We start from the raw sequence: 13,965 nt of genomic DNA, 5'->3' as shown, positions 1-13,965 counted from the left end.
GAAACTCTTTTGGTCCTAGTGAGCCTCCATTTAGCAGGTGGATATATAGCTACTGTTCTTAAAAACAGCATGTCCCCTTAACTCTCCATGTACTAGACTGCACAGAGAAGTGTGGACCACCTGGGGTATTGGTTTATAGTCCTCAGATGTGACATATATTTCTTTCTGTATTTAGAAATATCCATCAGTACCATACACATAATGCATTATGGCACAGGAGTATAAACTTGTGAGATTTTGAGAGTACAGCAGTCTGCACATGCCATTTTTATAACCAAATTATACCAGACAGAGTGCAAAATGGCAAATTCATGCTTTCATGATTTATTCGTGTCCTGTTGCCCACAGTATGTATCACGTGCCCAATTATATGTTATTAAAACACCTCTTACTGTTTAAAAAGCTAAGTTCAAACATGTTTTCATTTTCTAATAGATTTAAAATATGCAATCCTTGTTAAAAAAAAGTTTTCCTGTTGCTCCATAACAACATAACTCACATTCAAAATGCAGATGGTGTACAGGGTAAAAATACTCTCCTCTCTGCAATCTGCCCAGTTTTGTATCATGCTGCATAAATATCCATGGAGGCTCTAAGGTTAGTGTTGGGTAGTGTACCAATTTGTAGGGGAAAAAAATCACTGTTAGCATTCAAAGCTAAATGTACTGTTTTTGCAGCAAGAAGATTTGTCAGAGCTGTGCTAGTTTGGTCACTATGGTAACGGGTAACGGGTATACTCATTTAATCTCTGCAGGAGGTTAAGACCAACTTTTGCAGGATAGATCCTGGACTTGCTTTTTATCTTCAAATCATTATTGATCTTTGAGATTCTAGTCTGCTTTATCTGAATGTCGTGATGGAGGACAGAGGGATGTAATATGCCCTGTATGTTATATTCTATAGGTCGTTATTGAGGGTTTTGTTTTTACTACCATGCTAATTTGGGGTGGCTTGCTGAGTAGTTTGGCAGGAGTGTGAGGAGTTTGTGTGGTTAAGGACCACAGAGATTTTTTCATTCAGTGCCAGGGAGCAGCATTGCTCAAAGCTTTCGAGAAAACATCTGATGGAGCCTCTTGAGTGCTCCCAGATTGGCGACGTGAATGGCAGCTTTCATGGAGACTGCTTGCCCTAATGTGTTTTTGAGCGCTGTATGTGTGAGTGTGTGTGTGTGAGAGAGAAAGAGAGAGAGAAGAGAGAGAGAACACATTTGTGTGTGTTTTTTCATGCATTCAGGTATGTATGCATCATAGACTTCACTTTACTTTGGTCTCTGTGTATGTGTGTGTGTCTAAGCGGGTTTGGGTGTTTACACAAATAACTCGAGCGGGATGTATTTCAGGGACTTTTCCGATGTTGATGTCTCAATCCTTTGCAGAGCTACTGTAGACCTATCTTTTCATTTATTTATAGAGAGAGACAGTAGCTGAATATGAAACAAACAGCTCCTTTCTCTGACTGTCTAACCTGGGAAGGCTTCTCTTCTGACCACAGAGTCCTCCTCGGAAAAACTGAGGTGTTTAAGCAGCAGCTGTTTTTTGACAGAACTGTCACTTTGCTTCTTTTTCTCCTTCTACATCACTGTCTTGTTTTCTCTTTTAACCCCCCATATATCCAGCCCTCAGGAGGTTTTCAGACATTTTTACAGCTAGATGTTTCTTGTGGTCACAGGAATGATTTGTGCTTCCCCGGTGACTTCTTCGAGTTTCCAGTTTAAGCTCATACAGTTGTATATTTAATGCAGTTTCGGTTGTATCTGTAACTAATTTGAATTTAATGCATTTCCATGGTAGGATAGAGGCAGTGTAGCTACTCCTGCAGCATTTTGGCTTGCAGGAGTACACAAACAGTGAGCAGGCATGGAGTTATCATCATAACTGAAACAGATTGTCATAGGGTCCTCACTAGTCATCAGAAAGCCACACTGCAAGCACTCTGTCTCCCCCAAGTGGTGCCTCATTGCACCCCAGGACCACCAACACATGGTCTTACCATTTGAAGTATAGTACAGTATGATCATGTGTGCATTTGTGCCCAGTCTTCTCTTTTCACTGTGTTTCCTGATATCTTCATGAGTGTGTTTGTGTACACTGAGGGTGTATCTGTGTTTTGAAGGTGCTGACAAGCATGACTTACATTGGACAGGAAAGGGGTCGGATTCCACACACTCCACTACAAAGCTTTGGGAATCTGGGGTATTTTTGCTTGTGTGTGCTCTGTACATATCAGGTTTTATCAGGGTGGCTTTGTATGCTGGCTGAGCTAGGTCAGACTAGGCTGGGGGAAATGATACCTCCATCCGCTGGAGACAGGATACACTCTGTTGCACACTGTGTTCCACATGCTAACACTGGAGTGTTTTAGGAAAGGAGGGAGCAGCATCAGACATGTGGTCTATGACAACCTCTAAAAAGATATTGTCCAAGCAATACTACTCTTTTTGCATTTTCGTTATGTCTTTTAATTGAACTATGTCTGCTGTTGTTTATGCTGTCACTCTGTATGTCCTTTCTTATGTATTCATCATCTTCTCCCTCTGTTCTCTTCTTCTGTTACAGGTATGAAACGTCCGTTCAGCCAATCAGCCCTGCCCAGCACCCAGCTGGACAGGACTGGGTTTGATGCTGGGTTGGGAGAGCAGATGGACAGTGACACTTGCAGTGATACCCAGAATGAGGCTGCTGTACCAGATGAGCAGTCACCAGGGGGCGCCCTGCCTTCTGCACTCTACAGAGCCAAAAGGGAGAGGAAGCAGCGGAGCTACACATTGTGTGAGGTTTGCAACATCCAACTCAACTCAGCCGCACAGGCCCAGATCCACTACAACGGCAAATCCCACCAGAAAAGGCTCAAGCAGATAAGCAATGGCAAGATGCCAAGTAACACAGGTAGGCCTGAGGTGCTGCTTGACTGACCATTTGTTTGTTTATTGTTGCAAATTTAGATGTAAAAGCAGAACACTGGATATAATGCTCTGCCACTGGATTTGGGAACATTGTCTCGCACAATAGGGCCATGCAGATTAACAGAATCCCACACACTGTTCACAGCACACTGTCATGAGTCTCTCTGTGCCAATCCCCCCTACTTGTATTCAATACAAGTTAAACAAATGGGATTCAATTTGCTGAAATGTGTTCAGATGCAGCCTTAGGCTGAGAACACACACACACACACACACACACACACACACACACACACACACACACACACACACACACACACACACACACACACACACACACACACACACACACACACACAAGTAGAGCTGAGCTGAGTGAAGTCAGCAAGTGAGAAGCTAATTAAGTGTCGGTTGTGTTTGATGGTTGTGTTCCTGGGAGTGGTGCGGCTGGAGTGAAGTTGGATATTTTGTGATTCTAGTCACAGCCTCGATTAGGACTGTGCTCCAGGGGAATCAGTCTCTCAGTTAAGTTTGACTCTTTCACACTCATGGTCTGTCTTTTGCTCTTTTCCTCACTCTTGTCAAAAGGATGCACACACACCCAATACTCACACAAAACAAAAGTTTCCTGAGCTGGAAGATGTCTAAATTAGCCAATCACATGACTTACATGTACCCTCCAAAAATGCAAATGAGGTAGAAAAAGGCTAAAAGTGTGGTGGCCAACTTCTTCATGTATAACCAAAAAGACCCTGATGATGACGGTGAGTAATTTGTTGTCAAGGATGATGATCAATCAGAGATCTGAGTCGCTCTCTGTATCAATGCCCAACCTTTGCAGGAGATGGTTGCTTTTCTAACTCTCTCCCACTGTACTCTTAGTGAAGGATAAATGAATTACATTAACTGCACTCTAATTCAGTGCAATTAAGATTACATGTCTTCTCGGGATTAGTTTAGTTTAGGCTTTGTCATCCGTTCTCAATTAAGGGTTATACAAGAGCCTCAGGAATCATATTTTGTGACTAATGTGTATTATGTTTGAATCAAATTGAGACTATTTGATTGACAGGTATGCAACTCTTCAGTATACTTATGTTTTGTCTTTTGTCATATGCAAGACACCATGTTTTTTTTAAAGCTAAACTTCTTTTTTTTTTTTTTTTTACAAACATGACTAACATACAGCACACCAGCTAACATTGCAATGTTAAAAAGCCAACTTTTGGTGACTGTGATTCTTGCTGCGATCAATGTGCGTATCCTTGTCATTTTGTCAGACATCTGCACAAGTTCAAAATGTAAATTTAATTCAAGGTTTTCTATGCAGTAAGGAATTACTTTTCTTAGGCAGCAGTTGTGACAGTCTGTCAAATCAACATTTCATATGCTGTGCCTCATCTGACAGCAGACAAACAGAATATATATATAAGAGCACATGGCCCTATGGAAACAGGAAGCTCATTACAGAGGAAACAAGTACGTAATCAACGCTGTTTGTTGAAAGTAAAGCAAACATCAGTCAATGTGGACAGCAAATCTTTTGGAAACTTGTTCTGTAAATGCCAGTGCTGAAAGAGAGCCATCGACAGTGAACAGTGTTTTCAGATTTATCTTCATTAGCGTGTTTAAAGCCTGAGAGCAGCACAATAGAATGCCACTTATTTTTAGCTGAAATTGGTTTCAGCGTTTATATACAAAGTGCATACATCCGAGTTTTTGGTGAGAATTTTTCAGCCATTAAAAACCAATGAGTCTAGTAATTCTGTGATTTTGTATTGTATGCTGATGGGCCAAGATAAATATGGATCCATAGAAGTATGTTTTGTCTTATGCTGTATGTTCATGTTAGCCATGCACAGGTAGACAAATAACCCATCAGACTGGGTGTTTCCTTAAAAAAAGACATAAATAACATACACACACTATAAAAAGGGCTGCATGGTCCTTTTTACATGACATGAAAAATGTGATTCATTTACACATACAGAGACACACAGCAAGCCCTGGCAGCGTTGACTCTCATCGGCCCTTATCAACGACTTTTTACCTTACTCAGCATGTTGAAGCTGCAGCAGGGGTGAGATGGAGCTGTCTGACTGACTGTGCAGCCCAGCGAATCAGCGAGTTTACCAATTACGTGGAGTAGCTCCTTAATTTTCACCTTCACATTTGCTTTAGCTGTTTTGCCTGGAAAACACTACAAAACTGACTACATCAATTCAAAACAAAACAAAATATAACTTTATATCGCTGAGACTTTTTTTTTATCATCAGACATATTTTTAACTGTTGAAAATGATTCACTAGTGTTGCTGTTGGCTGTAATCTTTGCTGCATGTTTAAGTGCAACCTTTAACAGAAGACATGAAGTGTTTGATCATTCGGCCTTTGTTGTCACTGGCTCTTTGAGGTCGTCTTGGTGTGTCAGGCCACTTACATGCAGCCAAACATGAAACAAACTTAATACATTCTATATTATACCAGAAACTTTGTCAAACAGGGCACAGTGCACATGTTGTCTAGTCTAAATCCCCCGTTTTGGTACACTGCTGCAGGTGATGCAGACTGCATATATAAAAGTTTGTGTGTGTGTGTGTGTGTGTGTGTGTGTGTGTGTGTGTGTGTGTGTGTGTGTGTGTGTGTGTGTGTGTGTGTGTGTTGTGTTGCACAGGGCATGCTGAACTGTTGTGGTGTGCAGATTCTCTCTGACATGCAGTCACAATCACACAGCCTTATCTCTGCTCACCTTCTGCTGACTCCCCCAGGCAGCCAGCTCCACCACAGCTTCTCTGCCCTGTGTGTGTGTGTGTGTGTGTGTGTGTGTGTGTGTGTGTGGGTGTGTGTCTGTATGCATGTGCGCATCTTGCATGTCTGGTTCAGATATTTTTAGAATTTCTTAAATGCTGCAGTGTCTCTAACTTGTGCTGTGGAAACATAAATATGCGGTTCGTTACATCTGTGTCAGCTCACATATGTACAGTAAAGGCATCGGTATGGATGTTTATAGGTTCATAGTTTACAAGAATAAAGAGTAGAGCACATTTTTATCTCGTAAAACTCTGTGTGTATTTCTCGCCGTCGCTGTGTCGGCGTGTGTTTCCTTCCCTATCTGCTTCACTGAGCTGACAGTGGGTCCAGGCTCTTTTTTCTCTCTCCTGTCTTCTCTCCTTCCTCCTCTTCTCTCCCTCCTTCTGGCATGGATGCTGGACATGTGGCGCAGCCAGTCTTACTAAAAGATGAATGTGTCAGTGATTAAGTGATTTCACTCTGTTATCATGGAGAATAATATGTAGAATAGCTTGCTGACAGACCTGGAGTGAGAGAAGAAGTCCAGATGTTTGGATGACAGTATGAATTCAGGTGTTAATTTATGCTGTTTAAATCTATAATGTTTCACATCGAATAATATTAAAAATTCACTGTGAATTCCCGACACCGCTTTTAATACAGTATACAGTATTTGTATAAGTGTCTTTAAAGCAAGTTGGTAATAACATGATGTGGCAGTACATCAATACAAAACAAAAAAATCCTATTCAAATTAGGTGTTTTCCATCAACTAAGCCGAAGAAAACAGGTTTACTGAATATAAAATATATAATCTTAATATAATCCAGAGCGGAGAAGCTCAGAGTTGATCAAAATGTTAATATAATCATCGGAGTCACAGTCAGTTATTAAAGTATTCCGTATTAAAGTGTGCTCACTTCAGTGAAGTTTTTGGCCCTGGGTATCACCTGTCATGCAGCATACACATTGCTCTATTATCTTAGGGTCTGTCCCTGTCCCAATCACTTAAGTGCAATGTGACCCGATACTTGATGCTCACTTTTCTTAATAATGCTTTAAAGTCCTATTCAGAGCCAAGTGTATCCCACAATTCCTTGCAGTATATAGACAACATCAATCTAGTTGTTGGCAGTAGTGTGCTTATAAACTGGCTTCAGGACCAACATTAACAGAGAAGAAATTAGAGATAATGGCCTTTTGGATTATTAGTGATAATACTATTAATATTCAAACTCCCAAGTTAGGGCAGAACCTCCGCAGATGGTTATCGCATAATATTATCTGTTCTTCTTGATGAGACTGATAAGAGATTTTAAGAAAACAAAAATGTTATTAGAGAAAAAATAACCCTTTTAGCCTAACTCTATTGAATGCCTTAGTATTTCTCCCTTTTAGGTCCTGAATGTGTCTAATTGGACTGTAACTTTAATACCATTCAGTTGATCCTCCTCCAACAAATCATCTGAGCTAGATTGAAACAAGCACAGTATTTGTATTTGCATGAGTGTCCTTATTAATCAAGAATGAACCAGTGAGATCCGGCAAGCCTTCACAGTCTTGCGCTCTTAACAAACACTTGGGCACCGTGACAGTTACCAGAAATAAGTCACACAAGGACCCACTAGACTATTGGGACAGACCCTTCATCAAAACCATTGGAGCTGAATGAAAGACACTACTCAGGGCTGAAAAGTCTCCAATCACCTCTGCATTTTCAGCTGAAATAATAATATAAACTCTAATAATTTACAGATAATTCTCTTAAAAGGACGATAGAACTGATCATTAATCAAAGATGAGGCTGTAAAATAAGCCCTTAATGCTGGCTATATTTTATCCTATGTATATTTCACCCATTTGCAATAGTAGCATTTTTACATGTTTAACCTGAACAAGAGCTGGTAGTGGATAGATAAAATTTTACAGATACTGATGTGTTCATTTGATAAATGTGTTGACATCACTTGCCTAATTTGCTCAACAATAGAAAAAAAACCAAAACCACACCTCTTTATCTCAATTCTGGAGAAACTTGACAGTAGTGATGAAAATTAGGACAAATTTTCCATTCAGTCTTTGTTCATCATTTTTTGCATAAAAATACAAGGAGAACAGCCCAGGTTTTAAGGGTGACTCATCGCTCGAGTATTGCTCACATTTTTCTAACTTTAAGCTGAAAACAGAAATTGGGTCCACATGCTATTTCTCATTCTCCTTATCTCATTATGTCTGTCTCGGGGAGCGTCTCGCTTGAGATTTTACCCTCACAGTACGATCCATGTCACTGAGTCATACAATTATGTGTGATGTGAAGCTGCAGATAGATACATGTTTACAGTACACCTTCAAAAGACCTGTGTTTTGTTTGTATTCGGGTTTCCTGATTTACATCTCGTCTTTTCACGATCAAGGCTACTGTATGTCTGCAAAGTTTGATTGTTGTTGAACTGGTTATTGCAAGCATGCCTTTTATATACTTTTACAATGATTAACATCCCCATGGATTTTATGTACGACACATTACTTGACTGACAGCAGTTCTGTATTTTACTCAAGGACACTTTGAGAAGAAAGGCACATCCATTACGGTGCAGAAATCAAACCTTTTCAATTCTCAAGGCAGTCAAGGTAAATCCAAAGCAAGTTCTCATATGTTGGCAAAGGGAGCCTCAAGGGAAGGCCTTAGAAGACCTGAGAGCACGTCTGAATGGTGTCGATTAAAAATAACATGACATTTGAGTATATTTGAGTTAACATTAATAGTGTTTTTGTATAGCTGACACCGAGTCTTTTCATTGCAGGCCTTAAAATAAATAAAAAAATCTAGGTGCTTCATTGTGCAAGAACTTCAGGTGGGATAGTAATTCTTATTGATCATCACTGCGTGTGATCTTTATATAAGACTTAAGATTTTCTGTAAACAGCAGGCAGCCCTACTCATATAAACTATTTTTTTACTTCATTATTTGCATGTGTATGGTAGTAAGTGTGATGATGCATGTGAACGTGTTAGCATGTGAGCATGAAACCCCATCTACTTCCCTTTTTCCTCCAGTGCTGCTGTTGTCAGTGGTGAGGCTGGGAGGGCTCAGACCTCCTCTGACCCAGCAGTAAACAGCAAAGAGTCCAGTCTTCACAGGGAGACAGGCTGTCATCCTTTATAATTAGCATTGTTATTAATTCTGGACAAGGTCACACGCACAGACACACCAAAATATGGAGACAGGCAATTAAAACATACCATGCCACTGATGGAAATGCATCTCACACGTGCACTCACACACTCTTTGTCTCTCCCCTTCTCACTCACACATGGCTGGACTGTGCCGTAAATCACCCTCCTCCTTTTCAGAGCAGATGATCAAATGATGATGGAAGGGTGTGGAGAGAGAGACACGGAGAGAGAGAGGGAAGGTTTGGAGAGAGTGGACAGCGGCCTCGCCTAATATGACCCAGCAGAGGCACCTGTGCATCTATAAATCAGTCTGACAACACATTGTTTGCGTGTTTGTGTATGCGTGTGTGTGTGTGTGTGTGTGTGTGTGTGTGTGTGTGTGTGTGTGTGTGTGAGTGTGTGTGCGTGCGTGCGTGTGTGTGTGTGCGTGTGCGTGTGCGTGTGTGTGCCCTTACAGTAGCTTTGTAAGCAAGCATAAATGTATCATGTGTTTTCTGAGAGTGAGAGTCTGAGCGAGAGAGAATTTGCATTTGTTTTTTTTCATGGTCCTCCTTATCTCATTTTCCTTTGATTTGTGCTTTTTCGTTTTTCTTTTTTCTTTTTGCAGTGCATGTGTATGCACACGTTTGTGTATGTTTGTGTTCTATGTGAGCCTCCTCTTCATGGTTAGTCTCTTCATCATGGTCCCTTTCTGACGCTATCTCTCTGGCTCTGTTTTAATAAAGCGTGAGGAATTGGATTAAAGGCAAGGATTTTCTGCATGAATGCATTTGCGCATCTGCGTTTTATTTTTGTGCTGCCTTGCCATTTTCCTATTTTTTCTCCCAACGGAGCAAAATGACTTCTCCTCCCTCCCCTGCCACATCTATGGACATGCATGTATGTGTGAGGTGTGTGCGTAACGGCCTTAGCGGTCTATCCTGATTCTTATATATTATAAAGTGTTGCTAGGACTGGTTGTTTGATGTTTTTATCAGTTCATCTTTTCATATAGTATGAAAGCCGATAAATTACCATGTAGCTGCTGGTTGGCGGCTGTGTCTAATTCCAGAAAACAATTGCTCCCACTTGATGTAATTTCATAGTGTGGAATAACATTAAAATCTCCACTGACAGTAGCATCTATAATTACAAAACCATCTATCTTTAAATAAATACATACTGTGTATACAAATCACTCTAAATCCAGTGAAGGCATATAGCTGATTGCAGTGACCTATTTTATTTATACACAAGTTAATCATGCTTTCAATTACTTTTACTAACGAAATAACCTTTTCTTATCATCAGTGTCTTTTCCTGGCGTTGGCAAGTGCTTAAAATTCTCCTCAAATGCAATGTGGCGGTGGAGTTCTGCACTTGTGACGGGGGCGAGGGGGGGCTCTCCCGCCCTCTTGCTCCTCTACGCTTTGCCCCAGGTGACGGCAGTTCAAACTCTGGGAAAAGGTCGATGGGCATACCGGGTCGTCACACAGGGCCCACTGGAGCGAGAAACATGAGGAACAGCGCTTATAAGGCCACGGGGAAAGGGGAGCATCTCTCAGAAATCATCCGATGTCTGTGTTTAGCTGAGCTCTGACAGGTCGAGCGGCTTTGTCTGTGGAGAAGGCCAGGCGAGTCTCACTATAAGCCCTTATCTGGCCTGTCTGATACATAAAACCCACATTGCCACAGCTGCTGCACACATATCTGCTAAATGAAATGAGCTGTTTGCCAGTTTGCTAAATGTCAGAAAATATCAGCCAGTTTCAACAGTATTTTGTCAATTTGGTCACCTAGTATGACCCTCCCTTTCTCTTTCTCAATCAGTGTTGCCCTCATTCCTTTTTATTCAGTTTCTTTTTCTATCTACATATAGATTTTAACTCATTGTACTTCAGTGGCTTCAACACTTTATATCAGTGTGTGTGTGTGTGTGTGTGTGTGTGTGTGTGTGTGTGTGTGTGTGTGTGTGTGTGTGTGTGTGTGTGTGTGTGTGTGTGTGTGTGTGTGTGTGTGTGTGTGTGTGCACTTCTTTGAGAAAATTATATTTATTCTGCTCCTCCAACACACACTAAGCATCAGTGGATATCTTGTACATTTGATATATAAACAACAAAGGCACAATGTGACCTGATGAGCTTCCTCTCACACTCTCTCTCATTTGGCCAATTTTGCCCTCTTCCCCCTGTGGCTTATTGCAGAAAGCCCCATGAAAGGCTTTCTTTCTGGGCAAAGAAGAGTCCCTTTAACCCCCCTCATCTCACCTCCACCTTAGCCATCCTCTAAGCCCAATCATTACAGGCCTCCTAGAAGGGCAAAATTACAGCAGAGTGACTTATTACCAGCCGTATCCAGGGACAGGGATGGAGGTTAGAGAGGGAAAAGGTAGGCAGGAATAAAAAGGGAGATAAAGATTGATAAAGATGAGGCAGAGTGACAAGGAAGATGGAGGTTCTAAGAGGGGAAGGATCACATCGTGTGAGACTCAGCTAGAGGGAAAGGGGTAAAGATTAGAAAAGAGATTGAGAGGCTTGCTTGAATAGAGAGAGTGTGGTGTGTGTGTGTTGAGAGAGAGAGAGAGAGAGAGAGAGAGAGAGAGAGAGAGAGAGAGAGAGAGAGAGAGAGAGAGAGAGAGAGAGAGAGAGAGAGAGAGAGAGAGAGAGAGAGAGAGAGAGAGGAGAGAGAGAGAGAGAGAGAGAGAGAGAGAGAGAGAAGCAGACGTAGACAAACACTGTCATTTACTCAGCTAGGCAGAGCTGTCTGCTAATGGATACATGATATATGGCCCCTGAAAGTTTCCACTGCCTCACAGTTCCTAAAGTTCACACATACCTCCCATCCTTCACATCCACTGCCTTGCCAACGGATGCAGTACACTATGGGATGCCAAAACCAAATCTGTGGTGGGTCACTGAGTTTCGTCTCCCAGCGTTGGGACGTTAGAGCATTTTTATTTATTTATTGTAATTTGATCTAATCTCATGAGAGTACTCGTATCACATCGAATAAGCAGTATCAGCAGCAAAGTAGTCTGACAGTGTCGGAGTGTGCTACTACACGGCGTGGTGGACCTCCAGAGACCTTCGCTGTGTTGTACATGGAACTGAAGTCGACAAGCTTTAGTAAACAGATGTAACCTAGCTGGAGTGGGACGAGAATGAAAGTTGGAGGAGGGCATGTATGGCACGCTAACAGACAATAGCTTTTTGCCTAACACGCCCACTAAGAAAAATACACAATCACATCCTTATGTCTTTATTTTACTCATCTGTGTTTACACCAAACTCTTAACGACATTGCACAATAATACATATTTAAGTAGGTGTTAACACAATACAGTACACTGTGAACTAAATCATGTTTCTGCTAATCTAGTTTTATTCCAACAGCAATGCAAATTTACACCATATAAATATACATGATAGTAGTTTTAAACTGTTGTTAGTTGTATAAAAATAGAATGTATAAGAAACAGATTTATTTGTATAGAATTGTTCAAAGTGCAATATGGATTTGAACATTTAAAAGCACAATTAAAGTGAGACCATTTAAATTAGATCAAATTAATGAAAGTAGTCCAGTAAGTTATATTTATATAGCCCCAAATCACAAATTAGTGCCACATAAGACACACTCCTTAGACCCCTGAATTGCAAAGTAAAAACTGCAACAACAAAAAGAAAAAGAAAACCTTCTAACCAGAAAAAGTTCAAATAAATTAAATATTGACAAAAAGAAAAAAAAAAGATAAGAAATACAGTTTATGTGCAGTTACAGTGTTGTAGTTACTCCAGATAAAGAAAATCAATCCATCGAATGTACAGAGAAACAAAAGTGAACACTGAACAATATTTTCAGGATAATGTAGATTTTGGGTTTCAGTTCCTAATAACTATGATCATTTATATCAGTGCACAGAATATGATGTTTCTCAGGACATCAGTGGCCTGGAACCAGTTTGTGTCCTGACATCCCATTGCCACCTGACTTGTGATCTTTACCTACTGTACAGCAGGTATGTCTGTTCTTAAGAGGTTTATGCAAATACAGTACGTCCAGTTCCCTGGTGAGCACAGGCTAAAAGAGAGCAACTGCATCTCCTCCTGACTCTCACAGACACACACACACATACACATGCACACACAATGCCATTTAGACAGCAAGCGAGGCAACTCATGGATGATTTTCATTGTTATTCATGTATTAATTTATTCGCTCATGGCAGACGTGAAACAGGGCTGTATTATGCAGATGTGGGTTTGTTTCTCGATGGAAATTTTCCGGTCCACTGCCTCTGGCTGCCACTAATAATAAAGACAGGCAAGGAAGGTAGAGGAGGAAAGAGGAGGTGCAGGGGATGGAAAGAAAGAGAGAGAGAGGGAGAAAGAGAGGAAGAAATGGAGTTGAAGAGGATGGTTGGAGTTTTTAAGATGCCTCCAGTCAGACACCAGCCCTCAAACAAATCCCCCCCCCCCCCCCCCCCCCCCCCCCCCCCCCACACACACACCACACACACACACACACACACACACACACACAGGCAGTGACCAGGTGTGATCTAACTGTGAATGATCTTGTCCTTGACATGAAGGTGAGCATGTACAGTTGTCCTCTCGCTATTGTTGACAAGACGCCTGAGCAGCTGCAGGCTCTTGCTCCTCTGTCTTTAGATCAGCGTTAGTGGCGGATTGTAAAGTGGAAACACTCGGTAATTGCAACACATTAAGATATCAAGCAAACACACACATAACCCCCCGCTACCCATGAGACAATTAAAACAAAAGATGTCAGCGGTGCTATTTACCCACAGTGATCCGTAAAAGACACGAGTATGTACTTCTTGACCCTCGTGAACATCAGCTTTTGTTAACTCATAAAACAAAATCTCTGTTATGCAGCTGCTAAAAAGCTAATTCATTTTTATGTGCTACTTTATTGAAATACGTGCGGCCTTGGTAGGTTGAATAAACTGACTGTGTCACTACCCGAGACACAAATAGCCAAGGACTGTAAGACACCCTGTAGGCAATTGGCTGTGAGACATGTTGTTTTCTGTGCGTGTTGTTGTGGTGTGGCACCGGGGGTTAGTTCCTGCGGGAGGGTCATAGGCATA

The 13,965-nt window shown here is 41.3% G+C and overlaps 1 protein-coding gene across 1 annotated transcript in view; it reads left to right on the top strand.

Moving 5' to 3' along the window:
* Window positions 1-2,557: 2,557 nt before the first annotated feature.
* The window catches only part of znf385c (zinc finger protein 385C), an 81,255-nt gene continuing 69,847 nt past the window's right edge, over window positions 2,558-13,965 (top strand). Inside the window, exon 1 of the mRNA XM_062439159.1 lies at window positions 2,558-2,885. Within this exon, the coding sequence (XP_062295143.1) occupies window positions 2,558-2,885 (328 nt within the window). The remainder of the gene's footprint in view (window positions 2,886-13,965) is intronic.

Source organism: Scomber scombrus, chromosome 18 (genome assembly GCF_963691925.1).
Source record: "Scomber scombrus chromosome 18, fScoSco1.1, whole genome shotgun sequence".
NCBI lineage: Eukaryota > Metazoa > Chordata > Actinopteri > Scombriformes > Scombridae > Scomber > Scomber scombrus.
The sequence above is the reverse complement of the archived record's forward strand: the minus strand, read 5'-3'. Positions and strand labels throughout refer to the sequence as shown.